We start from the raw sequence: 19,512 nt of genomic DNA on the forward strand, positions 1-19,512 counted from the left end.
ATATATATATATATATATTATATTTTTCTTACAATAACATGATAACAGGATTGATTGATTGATTGAAGAATGCCGTCAACACTACAATTTATGAAAATATTATGAAAACGAAAATCTAAAATTTACCTGCCAAAGGTCCAATTAATGTCATTTCCTGCATGACATGGTATGTGTTTGAAAAAGCTAAACAGTTATACCAGGTCTAAAAAAACAGAGGAATTGAACCTTTATTTGTTTACAAAAAAGTAACGGGACACTAATCAGTACACTATTTATGGAAAGTGCCAGATAGGTTGCAGCAATTCAATAGAACTTGGACAGTTTTTTTTTTTCTTCAGTGATTACTCATCACTGGCAGATGTCCAAATGATTGCTGTAAGTCTATTGTCAGTTTTAGAGTGCTGAACTGTGGGTAATATGGGAAATAATTACGTGGCACAATGACGAGGTTGACGTACATATTCCGATTTACCCTAATATCGCTAAACCATCCGAATTGAAAAACACATCATGGCAAAGAACCAAACCACTGAACATCTTGTTACAATGATTATTTATTAAATTTAAAATATCTTTAGCACAGATTAAAAATCAGACACCTCCAACTATCATGGTCGTCATGAATTGAAAATAAACATTCCTAAAAAACAGTCCCTCTTCCTCCATTGGATCCATGATCTCCTTCATAGAATAGTCTCTGGTTTGGTTATAAATGTACAGGTTGTTGCATAGGGCTGAGGCAAAACTAATCGCAATACTCTTGGGATTCGCTGAAGTCAATCACTGCATGGCCATATAATAGAATATAGCAAGATACATGATATGTACAAAAAAGTGCTGAAATAAAAGACATTTGCCTTTTGTTTGGTTGTTACAGTCAGAAAGCCAGGATACACTTTGTAATAGCCTAACACAAACAGAACAAAATACACGTCATTATTCTGTGAGCATATGAAGTTTGGTTTTGAAATGTAGGGCCATCGTTCAAAATCCAATATCATGTTGATCTCGTGTTTGCCTCAACCCTCTTACAAAAAATGTCTGAAGGATAACAAGAAAAGACACTGGGAATGACAGCCAAAGATATAATTGCTTATACCAAAAACAAAGTCAAATAAAATAAAAAAATCACTATTTTTCACATCGGTTTATGAGATCATGTTTATTTGACCAATTGTTTTATGTTACTTTTTCTCAATTCACTTTTTTTTTTTTAGCACATGCCATATGCATTTTTGATTATAAAAGTACCTGAAACAATTGCTAGAGTGTCAGCATGCATAGCTGTTCGATATTTACAGATGTATGTACAACACAGAGGAACCGACAGAAGAGGTGGACAGATCTCTCACGACAACATGAGACCGATGACGGGAAAATTTACACCATTTTTCTTAACCTATTACATGCAGCAAAGACAGAAAATTCATCACAACCTTTCTAGAAACAAAGGGATATAACTCTTACCCAGTAAGGTCATCACTTGCATTTTCAAGTGATTTTCTCTGCTGATTATAACGTGATGCTCTATATACTCTACATTGTGAGCGTGTTGGAGAAACTACATGGAAAAAGGATCACGTCCGTTCACGTTGTAGAGTGACACCAGAACTACAGGGAAACTGGGGTAATAGTTAACAGCGAAAAAACTATGTCTGCCAACTATAAACTCTCAGCCAGCACAGGACTTTAATACTGATGGTAAAAGAGGAATTAAATCACAATTTATACACTAGATACAGTCAGATTTTACCAGGTGTGCATGATGGGGGCGCCATTCCTGGGTTTAACAAATAGAAGGCGTGAAATTGTAGGTCATTTCCTTTCTGGAAATATTAAACACCTGTATTAATCAAAAAGAAGCACGCTAACCAGACACTACGAGCATATTTGATGGTAAATATACAATTATGCGGAGCAGGATTTTAGACCAATGAGATTTCACGATGGGCGGGACTACCTAGCACGAAAAATTGCACAAGTAGAAACCAAGCATGTTGCTTTATCGTATTCCACCTGGTTAGGACATGGTGTTATCATCTCAATTATTTATTGCTAAACAAAACGACTTATTTGGATCTGTATGCATGAGGTTTCATATTGAAAATTGCATTTGATACAGTAAGACATTAGTTATTTACGCACGTAAAAGTGACAAATGGACTTATTGCATGACTTTGGAGTTATATCTTATGTCCATTTTCGGCCTTTGTTATATTTGAAAGAGGAAGCGTTTAAGTGTTGCTCTTTGTTTTATTTGCTTTGGTTTGGTTGTTAGTATTGCTGCAAAAATTATCAAACGGATTTGGCGGTTTGTGTTTTCTTAGAAGTTTGAATACTTCAGTATTTAACTCAATGGTTCTTCAACTGGTGACTCAATTGTGGAGAGAAAGGAAAAACAATGTTGGCGCCAAAATTGTTGGCGTCAAAGGTCGTTTGTCCAATCAAATGTGTGGTTCACTTGGTAAAAGCTAGCAAAATTAGGCAGATAACAACATACCTCATCCTCATCATTGGAAAACCATGAATAAAACAATGCAACATCAAAGACTTTTGTACGACAGACAGTTGTAGTCGTGTGTTGGGACTTCACTTAATGTCCAATGATAAATCTTGGGTCCTGAAGCGAAACCAGTTGATAACCACCGCTTTAACTGATCTGTAGCTCTATCGCTATCTCTGTTTTCTGGGCTGTGCTCTTGATAAATGTGAGCAGTACCTGGTCCAGCATGTTAATGCGTTTTATCATAAAGCTTATCAGCCCAAAAGGGTCATCAGGGTCAAGTGCCAGGAGGTTCAGCATAACGGCAATAAGATCCATGTTCTCTTATTCAGTCTGACAATCCAATCTCACCATCTCCCTCAGCTAAATACACCAAAGCAGGAGGCTCATGGTTAGAAACGCTATTATTGTCCTGCTGCTAACGGATAAAGGAAATGGTTTTCCAGTCTAGAGCCTCAATGGATCAATCGCAGATCTATATTTAGTGAGGATGCATCTGAGAAAGCTTGATGGGAATGCATTCAATGTTCAAAGTTCTAATAAAGCACATGTACTAAACCCCAACTGAACAATCGAGCCGACTGTACGGCGAGCATATCTGAGTTAAGCTGTAATTCAGATGGCGATTACTGTAAGAAAGTCGCATAAGCTAACTGCTAGTTCTGCGTTAGCCCCATTCAGTTGGCACAGCTCTAATATGGGGCTGCTGGGATTTAACCATGTGTTCTCTCTGCACCTAGGAAGACTAGGCAGGCTTTGGAAATGCGCTAAAGCGCATTTGGAAGAGGGTTCATTTCAGCCCATTGTTTGGTTTAGGGACAGCAGCACGCTAGCCAGCGCTGAAATCAACACTCCACATCCATTAGCGCTGGTAATCTCAGTCACGCTAGTCTTCACAGTGCGTCATTACAGAAGGCATTAGCAGCACCAAGTGGCGGCTGCAATGGAGCATGTGCGCTTGTGAGGAGTGTATTAGCGTTAACTTTGAGCTGGTGGGCACTGTATTCTAATCAAGGTGATGTGACAAGAAGGACACATGAAGAACATGTAAGAATCCGCTGAAAAACACTTCTTGAACTAGCCTGAAGTGGTTTGTTAGATATCAAACTGGTTTTCAGTGGTTGGGCTAATCTGATTGTCTGGTTTTGGGTACTTCTCAACTGGTCAGGCCAGAAGAGCAGATGGCCAACCAGTTAACCAGATTAACACCAGCCCGGTCAGGTGTTCAAGATGAGCTGAACCACCTCAGGCTGGTTTAAGCTGTTTTTTCCCCCTGCTAAAATAAAAACGTGGAGCCTAGCGTTAGCATACATGCTTAAAACACGTATGTGACCATTAAAGGCGTAAAATATTGGGACATTATGAAAATCAATACTTACAGGCCATTTATATGGTTTCTAAACCTTTATTCTGGGTTTGGATTTCAGAGCACATTTGTTATTCCTAATGAGCTTATCGAAAGCTAAGAGGCATTGTCGGCAATTTGCTCAAAGTCTAGCACATTCTCTTATTAGAACCTCACCTTTATAACCAGGGAAATAATTTCACACAGCTTTGAAGACTTTTTTGTGCATATGGCAACATTAAATGTTATTACAAGAGCAGTGAATCCATAAAGTGCATCTTTGCATATTGACTCACTGCGTTGGGTTCGCTAGAAGGGTTGAGTGACATTTTCCGTCCTTTCATATTCCCAGCTTCAAATATGTATTAACTTATCACTGCAAAAGCAGGTAAGACTCCAGAAAGATCCATCCTTTTGATGTCATGTTTATTGCCGCGTTAACCAAAGCAACATGCAGCATCTGTGTACTTCAAAAGACGCTCGGTCCGACACACGCAGATACAGAAAAACACACAAACTGGAGTTAAATGGGGATGAGCGCGTGAAGTTCGCTCGCTGAATTTCTGACTACAGCCTTGGCTTTCTTCCTACGAGTTTGTGTGTGCGTGTGTATCTAACAAGCGTTCTGTCACAGTCTTTGCCAGCTTGAGCTACAGCTGTTAATTTGGCTCCTTAAATGAGCCAAAGTCTTTGTACTGTTGCGACGGGTGTGTACGTCCCTATAAACGTCTGCCAGACGATCTCCTTAACGTTGCCCTGCACTTTTTTTCAGATCTGAGCCGCTCCTGCACTATTTGAAGATAAAGCAGCCATCTATTTCATGTGCATCTCACAGAAGTTAACTTCCTGCAGGAGTCGCGTGTGAAGTAGCGCAGGACGGTTTCTTCTGTGAGAGGAGGGACATAAAAGACGAGTCTGGAAACATTTGAACTGCACGTCAACTCTAATTCTGTCTGACATGTTTTTCTTTTCCTCTGAATCTTCATCGCTCTTTCCCCAAGATAACTAACCGTCCCTGACAATTAGCCGCTTATCGGTCATGCGGAAAAGTGCAGAGCATCTGTAAGATGTGAAGAGTCATTTGTTTTTGTGTAAACAATCAAACCCGAGGGCATGAACGAAATAAACACTAAAAGAGGCATGACTGGGGGCGTATGTGTTGCGTATCGGACCCAAATGAGTGGTTTTGACGTTTCATGAGAACTTCAGTAATGTGAGGGGTTTGGATTGCTAGGCTGACCTTTGAACCGTGGGTGAACACTGACACCACTTTGATCTTAAAACTAGTTTTATGACAGATGATTTTTTCCCTCAAATATTTGAGGGGGCCAACATCTCAACTTTTGACTCAGCCAATGGTGTGACATTGAAGACTATTTTTCGAACAATGGAAGAATGGAGGACTGTTTTCCGCAATTTCACTTGTAGCGGCTAGTTTGGTGCCAAAATTACACCTTGACTTCACCTTTACATCTTAAAAAAAGTAATTCTAGTAACTGCTTCCTGTCTAAAAAGGGGTTCACACTGAAAACGATTAAGTCGCTGGAGTTTGCCAAAGTCGTAATAGTAGCTGCAGTAGTTGTATCTGTGTATCTGCATTGGTGGTCACCTAATTTGAACTCGCCAATGGTCTTTGTCGGCCTTGTCGTGTCAAATCGACAACTCTTATTAAAACAAATGACTTCCGGTTGCTTTGTTGCTGCAAATCGCTGTCAGTGTGAACGGTCCTTCAGAGATTTTCATGGGGCTTGACCATTTATGCATGCGTTACAGAGGATACTGGGATTTGGGGTATACGTCTCCGACTTGGGTACCCTTCCATTGGATATCTTTGTGCTGGATCCCTTGTTTAGGATTTAAATTGGTGTGTGTGTACGTGTAGATGCCTTCTCCAGCAATGACAGAAAGTCCCCATTGACTCGGTGACATCCAGAAATCCCTTTGACATGAGATGAATGGACAGTTTTGGCAGGCTGCCCCACAGTCGTCTTTGCAAGACTTCCCCAAAGCACTTCCTTTCTGCTATGTACAGTATCTACAACTATACTGTTTTTGTGTGTGTTTTGATCATTGTCTGTGATTCTTGGCAGGCGTACAAGAGATATACAATAAACCTGCCAATTGAGTGCTTCTCAGTTCCAGTTTCTGAGATATTATATCCTGTTTTTTCCTACTTATAGAGGAGATAACGGCAAGTGCAGGTCATTGCTATTGTTGTCGCTTGGTTTTTCTGCGAACCGTTGAACCCTAGAGAACATACAGCATTCAGACAGCATGAGGTTTGAGTCCACCTTAAAAGCTTTTATAGAACTTGCCAGAATTGAACACTTCCACCATAAACCAGCTCATCTCAGTGGTTCCTAGACTAGTATTTGGCAGGTACCTATATGACAGCATGCAGATTGTTGACAGCCATATGTCCGATGTACAAGTACAACAGGAACTCCGTTTGAACAAGTTCACAGTCTATCCCATGGTGTCTTTTGACAGTCTGTGAAGCACTTCCCCCCATCTCACGTTCAGTTTTAGGGGGAAAAAAAGCAAGTCTCAGATGGTTAGAGGTGTCTTTGGTATTGCCCCGACCCTTTGAAGAGAGTCACCCAGTTCTTCAGGCTCCATACAAGAACAACAGTATTTATTTTTGCTCACATTGCTTCAGTTTATTCTGATATTTTCATTTTTGTTTCCACAGCAACAGGGAGCGGCCACTACAGTCTACTGCGCCGTGGCTCCAGAGCTGGAGGGTATCGGAGGGATGTACTTCAACAACTGCTTCCGCTGCTTGCCCTCTCCGCAGGCCCAGGACCCCACAGCTGCCCTCAGCCTCTGGGAACTCAGCGAGAGGCTCATCCAGGAGAGATCCACCCCCCCTCAGGTGCTCTGACCCCTCCTGGCCCCGCTATCCTCGCAGGGTCACCTACATGAACGTCACGGCTACGTAGAGGATTCAGGCATAAGATAATCATTGTTTGAAGGGGCAAAAAAGATGAGAAGATGCAATGCTAAACTGTACAAGGACATTGGCAATCAAGCTTGGAAGTTATCTGGGAATCGGAAACTAGAACCACACGGGCTGGGATATCTGCTGGATTCTACAGCAGATAAAGAGATGCAGAGAGACAGCGAGAGATGCAATTCAATTGTGTTTCTCTTGTTCTCAAAGGCGTAGTCACTCAATCCGGCATTAGGGTTTAACTAGGTCTAGATCACTCTATAAATGTCTCCTTAACAAGCAATAACATTTGAGTTGTCTTTAGAGGGGGTCTATATGGTTTAAATGGATGTGTACAGAATACAAATACGCTGAGATCAATGTCAACCTTTACGTCTGTACAGATAAAAATGTTGAATAAATGTTGTAACGGCATAACCGACAAAGTCATAATGCAGGAAATGTACAATTTGTGAACTATGTACAAACATGGTGTCTTCACATTGCTAAGAATAAGCCTGTATTCATATCCTGTACACAATATACACAAGATGCTGTTCTGAAAGAATTTGAATGCTGTTGTCTTTCTTCACCCCATCTGGCTAGAGCCTCCCAACCACCATTTATAAAACGCTGGGCTAATGTGAAGTACAATAAAACAGCATCTGGTACGAGAACCGGAGGGCCGTCAGAGAGACAGAAAGAGTCCATGTAGTCTGGAAATATCTGGTGGAAGTTTCGTTTTGAATTCCTTTTATTGTCTGGACTGCATCATCAAGCATGCAGGGATGTTTCAAGGCTTTCCTAATTTGTTTTTCATTGTTGGCGAGACATCCGACTGTAAAATCAGTGTCGAGTCAGTAGAAGGGGATTGTGGGTAAGGCTGAGGAATGGCACTCAGGTTGATAAAGGGTTTCTGATTTCTCTCAATCCTCCATCATCTTCCTCCTTCTCATCTTTGTCTTCATCAGGGGTGGATTTTGGAGAGGTTGTGCTTTGTGGCAGTCTTGGAGCCGTGGGTCACCCTAAACCAGAAGCATTCCAGTGTTACACTGTCTGTAAAGAAAGAAGAAAAAGAGATTTATTTAAAAATTGAAATAGGATATATCGTATTCATTGTATATGGCTGGTGAGATGAAAAATCTTAGCTGCCTTCACCGAAGGTAGCCTCTAACATTCGAACTCTAATTCAGATAATTAGTATTGAAAACAAAAAAATAAACAAAAACAACACTAGATTTTAGTCAATTAAAACAATTGTAGTCAATTAAAACATCACAACAAACATCTTACTCAGAAAAAAAAAAATATTTGTTTTAAATTGTTTCTAGGCCGTGAAACTAGTTAACAAATAGTGCTAAGAAATTAATTTATTGAATTTGATTCATTTATTGGATCAGTTTAAGATGATTAATTTTAAGTTTAAAAACTATTAACCTATTCTTCATTTTAAGTAATTCATAAATCCATTCATGATTTTTTAAGTTACAAATAATAATAAATATAGTTAAATATCATATTAGATTGATTGTGTCAAATATTGAGTTATGCGGTTAAACTGACCTCACAGCTACTACCTTGAAAATTGAGTGACTTGAGTGAGTGAGAATTTATTCAATAAAATCACTGAAAAGAACTGGTTAAAAAATGTGTTCATAGACATCACTACTAATAAATGATGCATGCTCAGCATACAGTACAAAATGTTTTATACACTACTTAGATTTATTATTGTAAGTGGTGAACAAATGCGCACATTGGGATAACTAAATTAGGAAGAGTCTTTTATATTCCAGGCCCAGTGAAGAGCACTTCTCTTTAGATTTAAACAAAGAAAGTCTCCTTGTGCGTCAGGGGTGAGCGAGTTTCCCAGGAGTGACATGAGCTGGACCCTTTATCGCCTGTGTGTTTAGCGAGGCTTTGACCATGACCCGGAACAACTCCATAAACAAACGGCCTGTCACACGCATTACTCGCTCCAACAGAGTAATTGACACATCAAGAAACCAATCATAAAGGAGTCCTGTCCCGCCCTTTCACGCTTGTGCGGCCAATGAAATCAATAACCTGGACCAGCAGACGAGGATAAAAACTCTAGCACACCAGAAAATCAGACGGCATTTCAACACAAATGCAATACAGATCTGGTTTAGTGTGTTAAAATATAAGCTTGTTCTGTTCCCAACATGTGAGAAAAATGCAACCCAGCATGTGATTTGAAGAACCGGTTGTGTAATGCTCAGAGTACATACTCTCCTGCACAAACAGGGTTGCGTAATGTACATGTAGACGGTGTACCCTTCTCAGTACAGGTGACCTATCTGTGTTTGCTCCCACACACACACACTGTATAAAGAGACCATGACGCAATGCCAGAATTGCACACATGGATTGGGGTATGATACCGAAAGATGGACGAGGTGTTCCTTGTACATCCAAGGGATAAGACTGAAACTATGGCACTCATAAACAAACAAGCTCTTCCTTCTGTATTTTCGAGTTGAGCGTGTAGGATTGGAGGTGGGGCGGCACTCTATTTCTGGTTCCACTCAGTCTCTTCCCTGTTCGCGCTCTCTTTCTTGTTCTATCTGTTCTCTCCAGAGAGGTAGAGAGGTATGGGAGAGGTAGAGGCAGTAAAAGTGTCACCGTGTAATGAATGGGCCCCTGATGGAGGGAGAGAAAGAGAGTTGGGAGGGGGGAGGTAGAGGAGAGACTGGTTGTTATTTGTCTGAGATTGAGGGAGGATAGCTAATGATGTGAGGCATGTAAACCTGAAGTGGCACTAAACCATTTGTGTATGTGTGGGAACTGGTGGGACCGCCCCGATCCTGGATAACGGGAGATAAAGTGGGAACACAGATGTAGTGTTTCTGGGCCAGCCAGGTGTCACATACTGTATTGTTTGCAAATGGCTGAGCATAGATAGGAAAGCTTCCAGTTTCCAGTCTCAACAAGGGTACCGCTCGGCAAGGTCTTATCCAGGGGGCACTGGAACTAGAGGGATTCTTGTAGGACACATCCGCAATGTCTGATATTATGTTTAGTGCCTAGCACTGAAGCACATTTCAAACAGATAAAGGTGCCGGCTTATCCCTACCACAAGGAAGAAGTCTGATCAGAGCATCTATCCGCAGATCTGCTGGGAGATGCACTTCATCTTTGCGTTGATTTCCGTCTCTTACCAACCTCTCGACTATCTATGACCTATAGAGGTGACAATAGCAAGCTTTGGGAGAATCTCAGCTCTTAATCGTAGCCACATAGAGCAACTTGGCCAAGATTGACAATCGTCTGACCTACAAAAAGGGCACAAAAGGTTTCTAAATGTGTCTTAAATGCACCCAGAACAAACAATACCCAATAATAACATGCACTAAATGATGTTGACAGTGTGCCACAGGTGACAGGGCATCTGAGCTTTCCGCCTCGAGGTCTTCTGTAAAACTGTTGGCTCCATGTTGGCTTGCATCCTCTGCTCAAGTCTCTTTACCTTCGGGGAAGTCTGGGTGGCCATCATTTGGGCTTTATGACCCTTTTCTGCCTCCCCAGCAGGAGGAGCAAATGCTCAGCTGGGTCTAGACAGACGCTGGTGATATTGCTTTCCTCAAGGCATAGATTCGCATATAATAAAAACAACAGCTTTGCCAGTTGTGCCGAGTTTGGCCCCAATGATGTCTTGGAAATACTAGTTTGTTATCCAGATTCGCAAGAGTTTATTAGCCAAATATGCAACTAGACTACAGGGTTAAGCAATTTGGGAACTAGTCATTGGTTGGGAATCTAGATAATAGTTGATCGAGAGTGTTCAGATCAGGTCAGCAGTATCTAAAAAGGTAGTCAGGCTAAGACAGACAGGCAAGTAGAGGTCAATCCCAAAAAAATCTTATCCTACAACTCAGGGATCAAGAAGACCCCTTCAAAGTAAAATCCAAGCTTTCTTTTCCCAAATCCCAGAGAGATGCTGTGCAAAAACCTGCAAAAATGATCTCAACTGCTTCCATAACCATGCATGTCCTGCCAAGAAGGCCTTTGTGTCTGAGGCACTGGAAGATTCATGAGTGGATGTTTTTCTCGTTTCTTCAACGGAGCCTTATTGATCATTGTATTTGGAATCATTTGATAGTTAATCATTTTTTTTTTTTCTTTCAGCACGCCGGGCAAGTGCACCGTTTTTCAAAGGCCGGCCTTGATCCTGGAAACAAAAATGTATACACACCAACTCACCTTGTTTACACAAATCTAGCTTGAATCACAGTTATATTTCACAGCAACATACAGCTACCAAAAAAAAGCAGCTTTTTAAACATGATGACAGTAATTTAATTCGGATACGTACCATGACACACCTTTTTTTCTGCATTTACCTTAGTATTACAATTAATGCAACTTCTGGGTGTTATAACAATGTTATATATCATTAACTACTTAACTTTGGTCCTTTTTATCTGCTTTCCTCTCTGTGTCTAGCTTGAAATAACTGTCTGGTTGTGGTACGTACCATCTAAAGCAGCAAGAACGCAAATACACCCGGATTTCCGAGGTAAACTGTAATCTAAAGAACTTCAGAGTTACTGATATGCTGATAAGCATTACACGGTCCTGTCCAGGACAGGCCAGTGTAGTGATGCAAGACAAAAGGTGACTTTCAGAGGTAAACGGATCTCCCATTGACCCCCAGTATATGTCTGCATCACTTCCTGTATGTACAACCCCGGCTGTAACCAAAAGCCTTTCCCTGAACACTCACAATATATCCGCTTAATCTACGCCCATTTACAACGACACACTCAATCTGTATCACTCTTCCGCTCCCTCTGCCTGTTTAAATAGGGGAAGAGAGGCAGTATGACATCATGTCCTGTAACAAAGCCATCATTGCAGCTGATCGTCTGCTGCTGCATGCCTGTTCTCTGACCTGTACCGACACGTCCGGTTCCCGCTCCAGGATGGGCGGCACATCTGTGAGAAGCGCAGACAGGCTGGAGAGCTGTACCACATGCCAGGTGTTTAATATCAGCACTGCGTGGTGCAATTACCCCGCAGAAATGAGCTTTTAATTCCGTTTTATTGGCCCAATATTGCTTCTGGTGTTTAGGTTTTTAAACATTATAATTAGTTTTGAAAGGATTGGTCGACCTCATTCTATTCCACAATACCCCATGGCTTTAAACAATGCTCAGCGGTGGCATGGATGCAGGTTTCTGGAAATGCCTGGGTTGCGGTGAAACACGATTTTAATAGCGCAGGAGAGCTTTGAGACTGCTGGCTAGAGACGCACTTATTGGTGAATATGCTGCTAAAAATATAAAAAGAATATGATTTTAGTGTTTCGGAAACAATTTCGGTAACCTATTTATGCAAAACGAACAGGAAGTAGAGGGAAAAATGCATGGAACGGACTATTTTACTACACAAAATGTGCTTATGCCATAAAATTGTCGATGCAGGGCTTTTCAAACTTTTTAATGCAGAAGACCCAAATTCAGACCCATTTATACTGTCATTAATTGTTCTGTTATTAACATATTACATGAAAAATGTTTAGATATACATACACACACACACACTGTAGCCTGTTTAAAACACATCCAAGCACAGTACAATTGAAATGAAATGAATATTAGCTGCAGGAGAACAATTACATCTTATTCTTAAACTTGCACAGGCTTAGTGGGCTGTGAAATACCAAAGTGTGTAGATATTTTTAATTAATATGATCAATCGTACAGCTCTCGGAGGAACAGATACACTCGATAGAGAGATGCGACCTGGAAAATGTATGATCCACGGCCATCCATAAACTGTCACCTCTCCAGCGCTCGAGATTAGCATGTGATTAAAATGTAGGTCAATATTTATTAAGAGCCGTTATAAAGTCAATGTTAGTTTTATGAAATCCAGTAGCTGACTGCGAGAGAAGTTTATGACTAGATAATACATTTCTTTAGAGGTAGTGCACACTCTGACGCTGTTTATAGGAGACGCATTTATATTCTGTTTAGTAAGTAAATCTAAGTTTGGTAATATGAATGATTAGATTGATTATAGATGGTTTTACTGGTTTTGAACCTTTGGCCTTTGAGAGATCTTAGCTGAATTTATATCAAAGGTCTTGCACAAGTAGTTCCTGTCGTCAAAGAAACGTTTCAGAATGCGGGGAGTTTCAACACACCCCAGAAAGAAGATACTAATCTGCCGTGCCCCTCTTTTCCCTTCATGTGTGTGTGTGTGTGTGTGTGTGTGTGTGTGTGACATACTTTTACACACTCAACAGGGCAGTGCATGATTAAGTGCGCTAGAGCTCGCCTGCTATTATAAGACAATAAGATAACAAGCTCTCTTATTCGTTCAGAGGAGAATTTCAAGCGGCAGAAATCAGAGTAAAGTACGTCCGCCTTCGCCGGGACATTTTTCCAAATTTATCTCCGCTGTCTCTTGACGTTTTAGTCGAAATACTGCGAGTGAAAAAAGCTCTGCTTAGTGCGAGACGAGTTGACCTTGTAAACCTTGACTTATTTTGTGCGGAAGAGAGAAAGGGAGGGCGGAGAGAGCAGAGGAGAAGTCGTGCCTGTCATGCCTTTCAAACAAAAAGAAAAACGAGTGCTCGGCCCCGAGTACAATTATTCCCTGCTGTCTGGAGATTCATCAGAGAGAGAGAGAGCGAGCGGCGGAAAAACCGCAGAAAGAAAAATCGAGAGTACCAGAAATCGAGCAAGTGCAGAGAAAAGAGCTAGATGGCCATCGAGGAGAGAAAGAGAGCGAGAGAGAGAGAGAGGGAGAGGAGGTAAAAAAGGCGAGAAGAAAGAGGATTTGTCAGTGTGCTTTAGTGGAAAGCTCACAGCTAAAGGCTGAGGTGGCAGTAATGAAACATTCATAATCGGCACAGCCACGCTTCAACACACTCGCTGACACACTGTTTAAGCACTGCCGCCACTCCAAGGTCACTCTCTCTCTCACACACACACACACACACACACACACACACACACTACCACATGAATTAAAAGCTCTCTACAGTGTGAGCGTGTGACTGCCGCCCCTCCAAACACACACACACACAGCACGACAAGCTAACAGCATGTGTTTTTACATCACGTAATTCACCGCAGCTCTCGTAAGTTAGCACATTGCACTAATTACTTCATTCTCACACACACACTCGCTCACTCACTCACACACTCACACACACACACACACACACACACACACTCGCTCACTTCTCACACACACACACACACACACACACACACTCGCTCACTTCTCACACACACACACACACACACACACACACCTGAGAACAACCAAGACTGAACAGTGTGAACGGGAGCGCTCGCTCTCTCTCTCTCACACACACACACACACACACACACACACACCTGAGAACAACCAAGACTGAACAGTGTGAACGGGAGCGCTTGCTCTCTCTCTCTCTCTCTCTCTCTCTCACACACACACACACCTGAGAACAACCAAGACTAGGGCTGGGTATCGTTCAAAATTTTTCGATATCGATACCGATACCGATACCTTGACTTCGATACCAGTTCCTGAACGATACTTTTTTCGATACCAATTTTATGAAATCAATTTTAACAAGATTACACTCACTCTCTCACACACACACACACACACACACACACACATTCAACACACTCCAGTCTCACCGCCATCATGTGACTGTTTCTTAGGAGGCATCAGTTTGTGGTCCGACAAAAAAAATAAATAAAAAATCACTTTTTAACAACTTAGTATTTTTTTCTGTCTTCTAACAATGCATTTGGGTTAGGGTTATCAATAATAATAATAACAACAACAACAATAATAAATGATTAAGATGAGTTAAAATGTTTTAAAATAAGACAGAACAAGCATTAAATAAGCTAAAACCACAAAAAGAGACATATTTATTATTTTAATTCACTTCCTCAACACTTTTCTTTTTCTTTTTCTTTGAAGAACCATTTTCTTAAAACCTGAATATACAAGTTGATAAATAAAGTCTAATTTCTAGACATGGAAAAAGTCCTTTAAAAATGATAAATTCTAATAACTCCATGGGTGGTTTTATACATTTTATGAATATACATTTGCCAAGCTCTAGAAATTGTGCATAAAAATAGATATTTTAAAAATTCTATATCCAGTAAATCATGAAGAACTGGAGAGTTGGACCATGGGGCACCTCGCGGTCAAAAGGCAGTGTTGCGCGGCAGGATAAACTTACTAAACGAGTGTTGAGCACTGATGAAGTGTGAAGCGAGCCGGCACATGGAGAACAAACAGTGGCAATAACAGCCTGTTTAATTGTAAGGGTCAGAGAGAGGGCAGAAAATAGCTGTGAAAAAAAAAACTAAATTAAGACACTTTTGGTGCAAGAAACCTTGAATAACTTTGTAAGTGGACTTTAGGGAAATAATAAAATGCTATAAAAGTGTAGAATATGAGCTCTTTAAATTGGCAGTGGAAATGGCGTTTATGTGAGACTCTCTCTCTGTCACTTTCCTCCTCATTAGGTCTCGTGTTCAGAGCTCCTCCAGCCGCCATGTTCTGTCTTCAAACTCATTTTTCTCTCTTTATAAGTTTCTGCAGTGGTTCAATCAATACCTATCAAAAGTATTACATACATAGATTTGTCACCAGCGAATATAGATGCAGCCATTTAAAGGAATAGTTCACATGCAGGTGAGCAAACAGAGATAGAATCTTTGTTTTTAGGTTAATTACTCCTTATCTTACAAAAATTAACCATGGTTTTACTATAGCAAAATTTGATTTTGGAATCAAATTGTAGATACCAAATTTTATATTGAAAGTCTGATGTCTTATAAAAGAAGTATTTGCGGTCGTAAGTAAGTAAATAAATAAATAAAGTTAGTCATGCTGTTTTCAGTAAGTGAGTAGAGTTTCACTACAATCCCAAAAAGCATTGTCCATTTCAACCTCATGTTCTATTTATTACATATAGAAATTTGCTAACACTTATAGTGGCACAGCAATTTAACGTAAAAATGGAATAACAAATTAATTCTGTCATTATTGTTGTTCCAAACCTGTACAATTTTTTTTATATTTAGACCACACGCATACACACACAAAAGCTATTATTTTCCATAAAATGAAAGTGAATGGGGACTGGGAGTGTGAAACTTCAAAACAAAACAAAATAAAATACAAATAAATAAAATAATAAATAAATAAATAAATAAGCATTATATTTCAAAGCCATACAACATCTTTGCATGAGAAACAAACCAATAAATAAATAAACAAATTAATAATAATAATAATAATAATAATAAAGAAATATAATCAAATAAAAAAATAAGCAAAAAGCAACAATTTTGTGGAAACACTCATTTTCTGTGAACAATGATTCTGTTTCTACACATAAAGCTTACAAATGACAATACCTTAAACACTGCTCACGTGTCATATAAACCACTTTTATCATAGTTTTATGCATTTTGTTGTCTTTTCTGCATCTTGACAGCCCGAGTCCCTATTCATTTTCATTGTGTGGAAACGAGCAGCTTGAACATTGTGCTAAGCGTCTCCTTTTGTGTTCCACTTCAGAAACTAAGTCACAAAGGTTTGAAACAACACAAGAGTGAGAAAATAATGAGAGAATGTGCATTTTTAGATGAGCTAATCCTTTGTTAGCTTGTTAAAACTAGATGAATGTAGCGCGATGCAATTTAACGCTGGATAATTAGCCATTCTCTCACCCGCACAAGTCTCTCTGCTCATCGCATCTTAGTCTGTTACTAAACCGCAGTCGAGGAGTCTGTGTTAGTCCATCTCTGTGATGTCTGTGAATAAGTCTGTTACTCGGCGTGTTTGCGTTCGGTCCTGAGGCGAACACCATGCTCAGCAAACTTGCCTTTGAAGTGCTGAAGCCCCTCAGCGGGAGCCCTTAACTAAAGAAAACAACCCAAACAAGACTTAACAAGAACCAAACTAAAGAATTAGCTTCAGCGACAGCAGCGGTGTACAGCGTCTAATAGAGAACTAAAGCAGCTGCGACGGGACGCGTTTCTGCAATCACTCCATGCTGTAGATTAGCACCTGAAACTCAAATCGCCTGTGACTATGCATCATTTATCCTCGTTTTTATTAGAACTACATCTCCTGGATATGTATATGAGAAACAAACTAGGAGAAATCATATATTGTGACGGCCTGCGGTATGTTAAAAGAAAAATCCACAAGAGGCTGTGCGCTAAAGTGATAAGAGCTGCTATTAGGCCCACAGTCTTATATGATATTATATTCATAACTATATATATATATATATATATATATATATGCCTTTGAACAGTGACTCATCCACTCTGTATTGTGCATTTTGTTTGGATTTGTTTGCATGCTCTTGAAGACAACCTGAAATGTTCCTCAAAACCCATTGATGTAATTGCTATATAAACCTGACTTAATATACTAAACAATTACTAATTATATTGTAACTATCATTTTATATATGTATAATAAACCATGTCTCAATCAAAAGTTTTATTTTTGCAATAACTTTGCTGTTAAAGTCAACCTGAAATGCTGCTCGCAACCCTTTTTACTTCCATAACCTGATGTAATCGCTATACAAATAAACTTGATATATTAATTAATTAATAATCATTATCATTCAACAATAATAGTTACAAAAAAATATATACTAAATAGAGAACATGGTTGTGTTTGCAATGGAATACAACCATACTAAATACTAATATATTATATAACATACATAATATAATCCACTCTTATAACCTATAATCCTAACCCTTATTTATACAATTATTTGTTTATTAATATTTATAAAATGTCAATTGTTTTATATTAATTTAATTATAATAAACTAACATTCTAAATATATTGTAATATACTATTTACTGTATACTCCAATCGTTTAAAATATCATCTTTCCCATTCTAACTATAAGCATATTGTAATTTGTATTGAACAAAACAGCAATAAATCTGACAATCAACCAATAAGTAAATAAACAAAATCTGTGAATTTTGTTCAGATTTGTTTGCTTGGTGTTGAAGTCAACCTGAAACATCACTCACAGCCAATTTTGCTTCCATACTCTGCCGTATTTCAGTCGTGGGACTTGCCTGAATCCGCTGGGATTTGATTGGACGTCTCTCTATGACAGGTGGCTGGAGGGAGGAGGGAGGAGGGTGACGTCGTCAGCCAACAAGAAAACTTTCATAAGTTATATTACCAAAACAAACTTCACTTTCATCCGAATAACACGCGCGGATGAGTCTCGCACAATACGAGCGGGAACGTAAACAGCGTTGATTCTGATTTCACGTATACTTCGTTAAGCATTCACAACATACGTAACGGAGTCCATGAATGATGCATCCACCTATACTCTGCTGTCATCTCCACACCACCGCCTTCCTCCTGCTTTTGATATATAATTCATCCAAAACACAGCGCATTAATAAGCCGTCTGATCTTTTTGTTGACGGCGCGCTACAGTAAGTATATTAATGTAGATGCAAACAGTGCACATCAGCGTTTTTGCGAGTTGTGTTCCAAACATACAGCGAGGAAGGCCGGTTTCTTCACGAAACCCGGCAAAGCGACCGTAACAGCCGTGACGGATCTCGCAAGGTTCAAACAAACTCATCAGCTATTGTCTATAACAGTAGGGCCGCCTGAGCAACAAACAATGGGATCCATATGTTGATGAATTTCTGAGCCATATGTGATGAATAAAAAATGAAAAATGAAAGACGGAGGAACAGGCAGGCGTGGCGAGATAAATCTGTCTCTCCAGAAGGCGAGTGCGGAGGGAAACAGGTTTGCGAGGCGCTGCGGGAGGGATGGACGGAGAGGAGGTGGGGGTCTCTCCGAGCGTCTGCTGCGCCGGCGAATGCAAACGAGCCAATCTGGGAGACGAGTGAAGAAACGCGAGCGAGCGCGAACGCGGCGGGACTGTCAGGTGGTGACGGCACTCACACAAACGGCTACCTAATGACTCGATTTATTCAAATGCCGCCCAGTTCCTCCTAATGGTGTCTTTCCAGCTGCATTTCCACTCGCAGCGCTCGCTCTCTCTCTCCCAGCCGGAGCGAGTGTGGCGTTTAAGGGCCCTAATCCCTCGGAGGGACCCTCGCATCTCGACACCGCGGCCCGCGGGAACCCCCGTGTTGCTCAAGCATCTGATCGGCTCTGAAACAGCTGCCAGATCCGTCGAGATCCCGCTAACAAACATCCCGCTTGTGCTTTAACAACAAGCGGCTGATAGCTGCGGGAGAACGTGTTCAGAGTGAGACACCAGCACATTATCTACCTCATAACATTAATGATCACTTATTCATTCAGAATAACTGATATTACTTATTAAATAAATAATAATAATAATAATTACTACATACTGGGAGAACATGGCTGTATAATACAATTTGTGTAATATAAGTTTATATTTATAAAGTAATACTGATTATTTTGTTATATTTTTATAATTTTTGTTGTTTTTTCTGTTTACTGTTTGTTTAAGTCATATGCATTTTAAAAAGCACTATATAAATAAACTTGAAATATAAATTAATGACCTAAATAATAATAATAATAATAATAATAATAATTACTAAATTATTACTAAATCAGTAAATTAAGAACATGGCTGCGTTTGAAATGCAACCATTCTACATACTGAATAACAGTATATATTATATGTATAAAATAAGTAAATTATTATGAATAGTTTTGTTTTAA

At 39.9% G+C, this 19,512-nt stretch overlaps 2 protein-coding genes across 2 annotated transcripts in view; one reads left to right on the forward strand and one right to left on the reverse strand.

Annotated features, from left to right (window-relative positions):
* Positions 1-6,752, forward strand: part of LOC107669551 (WW domain-containing oxidoreductase-like) — a 265,566-nt gene extending 258,814 nt beyond the window's left edge. The window contains exon 8 of the mRNA XM_016461830.1: positions 6,541-6,752. Coding sequence (XP_016317316.1) covers positions 6,541-6,732 — 192 coding nt within the window. The 3' untranslated portion in view covers positions 6,733-6,752. The remainder of the gene's footprint in view (positions 1-6,540) is intronic.
* Positions 6,753-7,761: 1,009 nt separating this feature from the next.
* LOC107669552 (transcription factor Maf-like) overlaps positions 7,762-19,512 on the reverse strand; it is an 84,270-nt gene continuing 72,519 nt past the window's right edge. Inside the window, exon 3 of the mRNA XM_016461834.1 lies at positions 7,762-7,836. The gene's annotated coding sequence lies outside the window, so the exon portion shown is untranslated. The remainder of the gene's footprint in view (positions 7,837-19,512) is intronic.

Source organism: Sinocyclocheilus anshuiensis, unplaced genomic scaffold (genome assembly GCF_001515605.1).
Source record: "Sinocyclocheilus anshuiensis isolate Anshui unplaced genomic scaffold, SAMN03320099.WGS_v1.1 scaffold580, whole genome shotgun sequence".
In the NCBI taxonomy this organism is placed as follows: Eukaryota; Metazoa; Chordata; class Actinopteri; order Cypriniformes; family Cyprinidae; genus Sinocyclocheilus; species Sinocyclocheilus anshuiensis.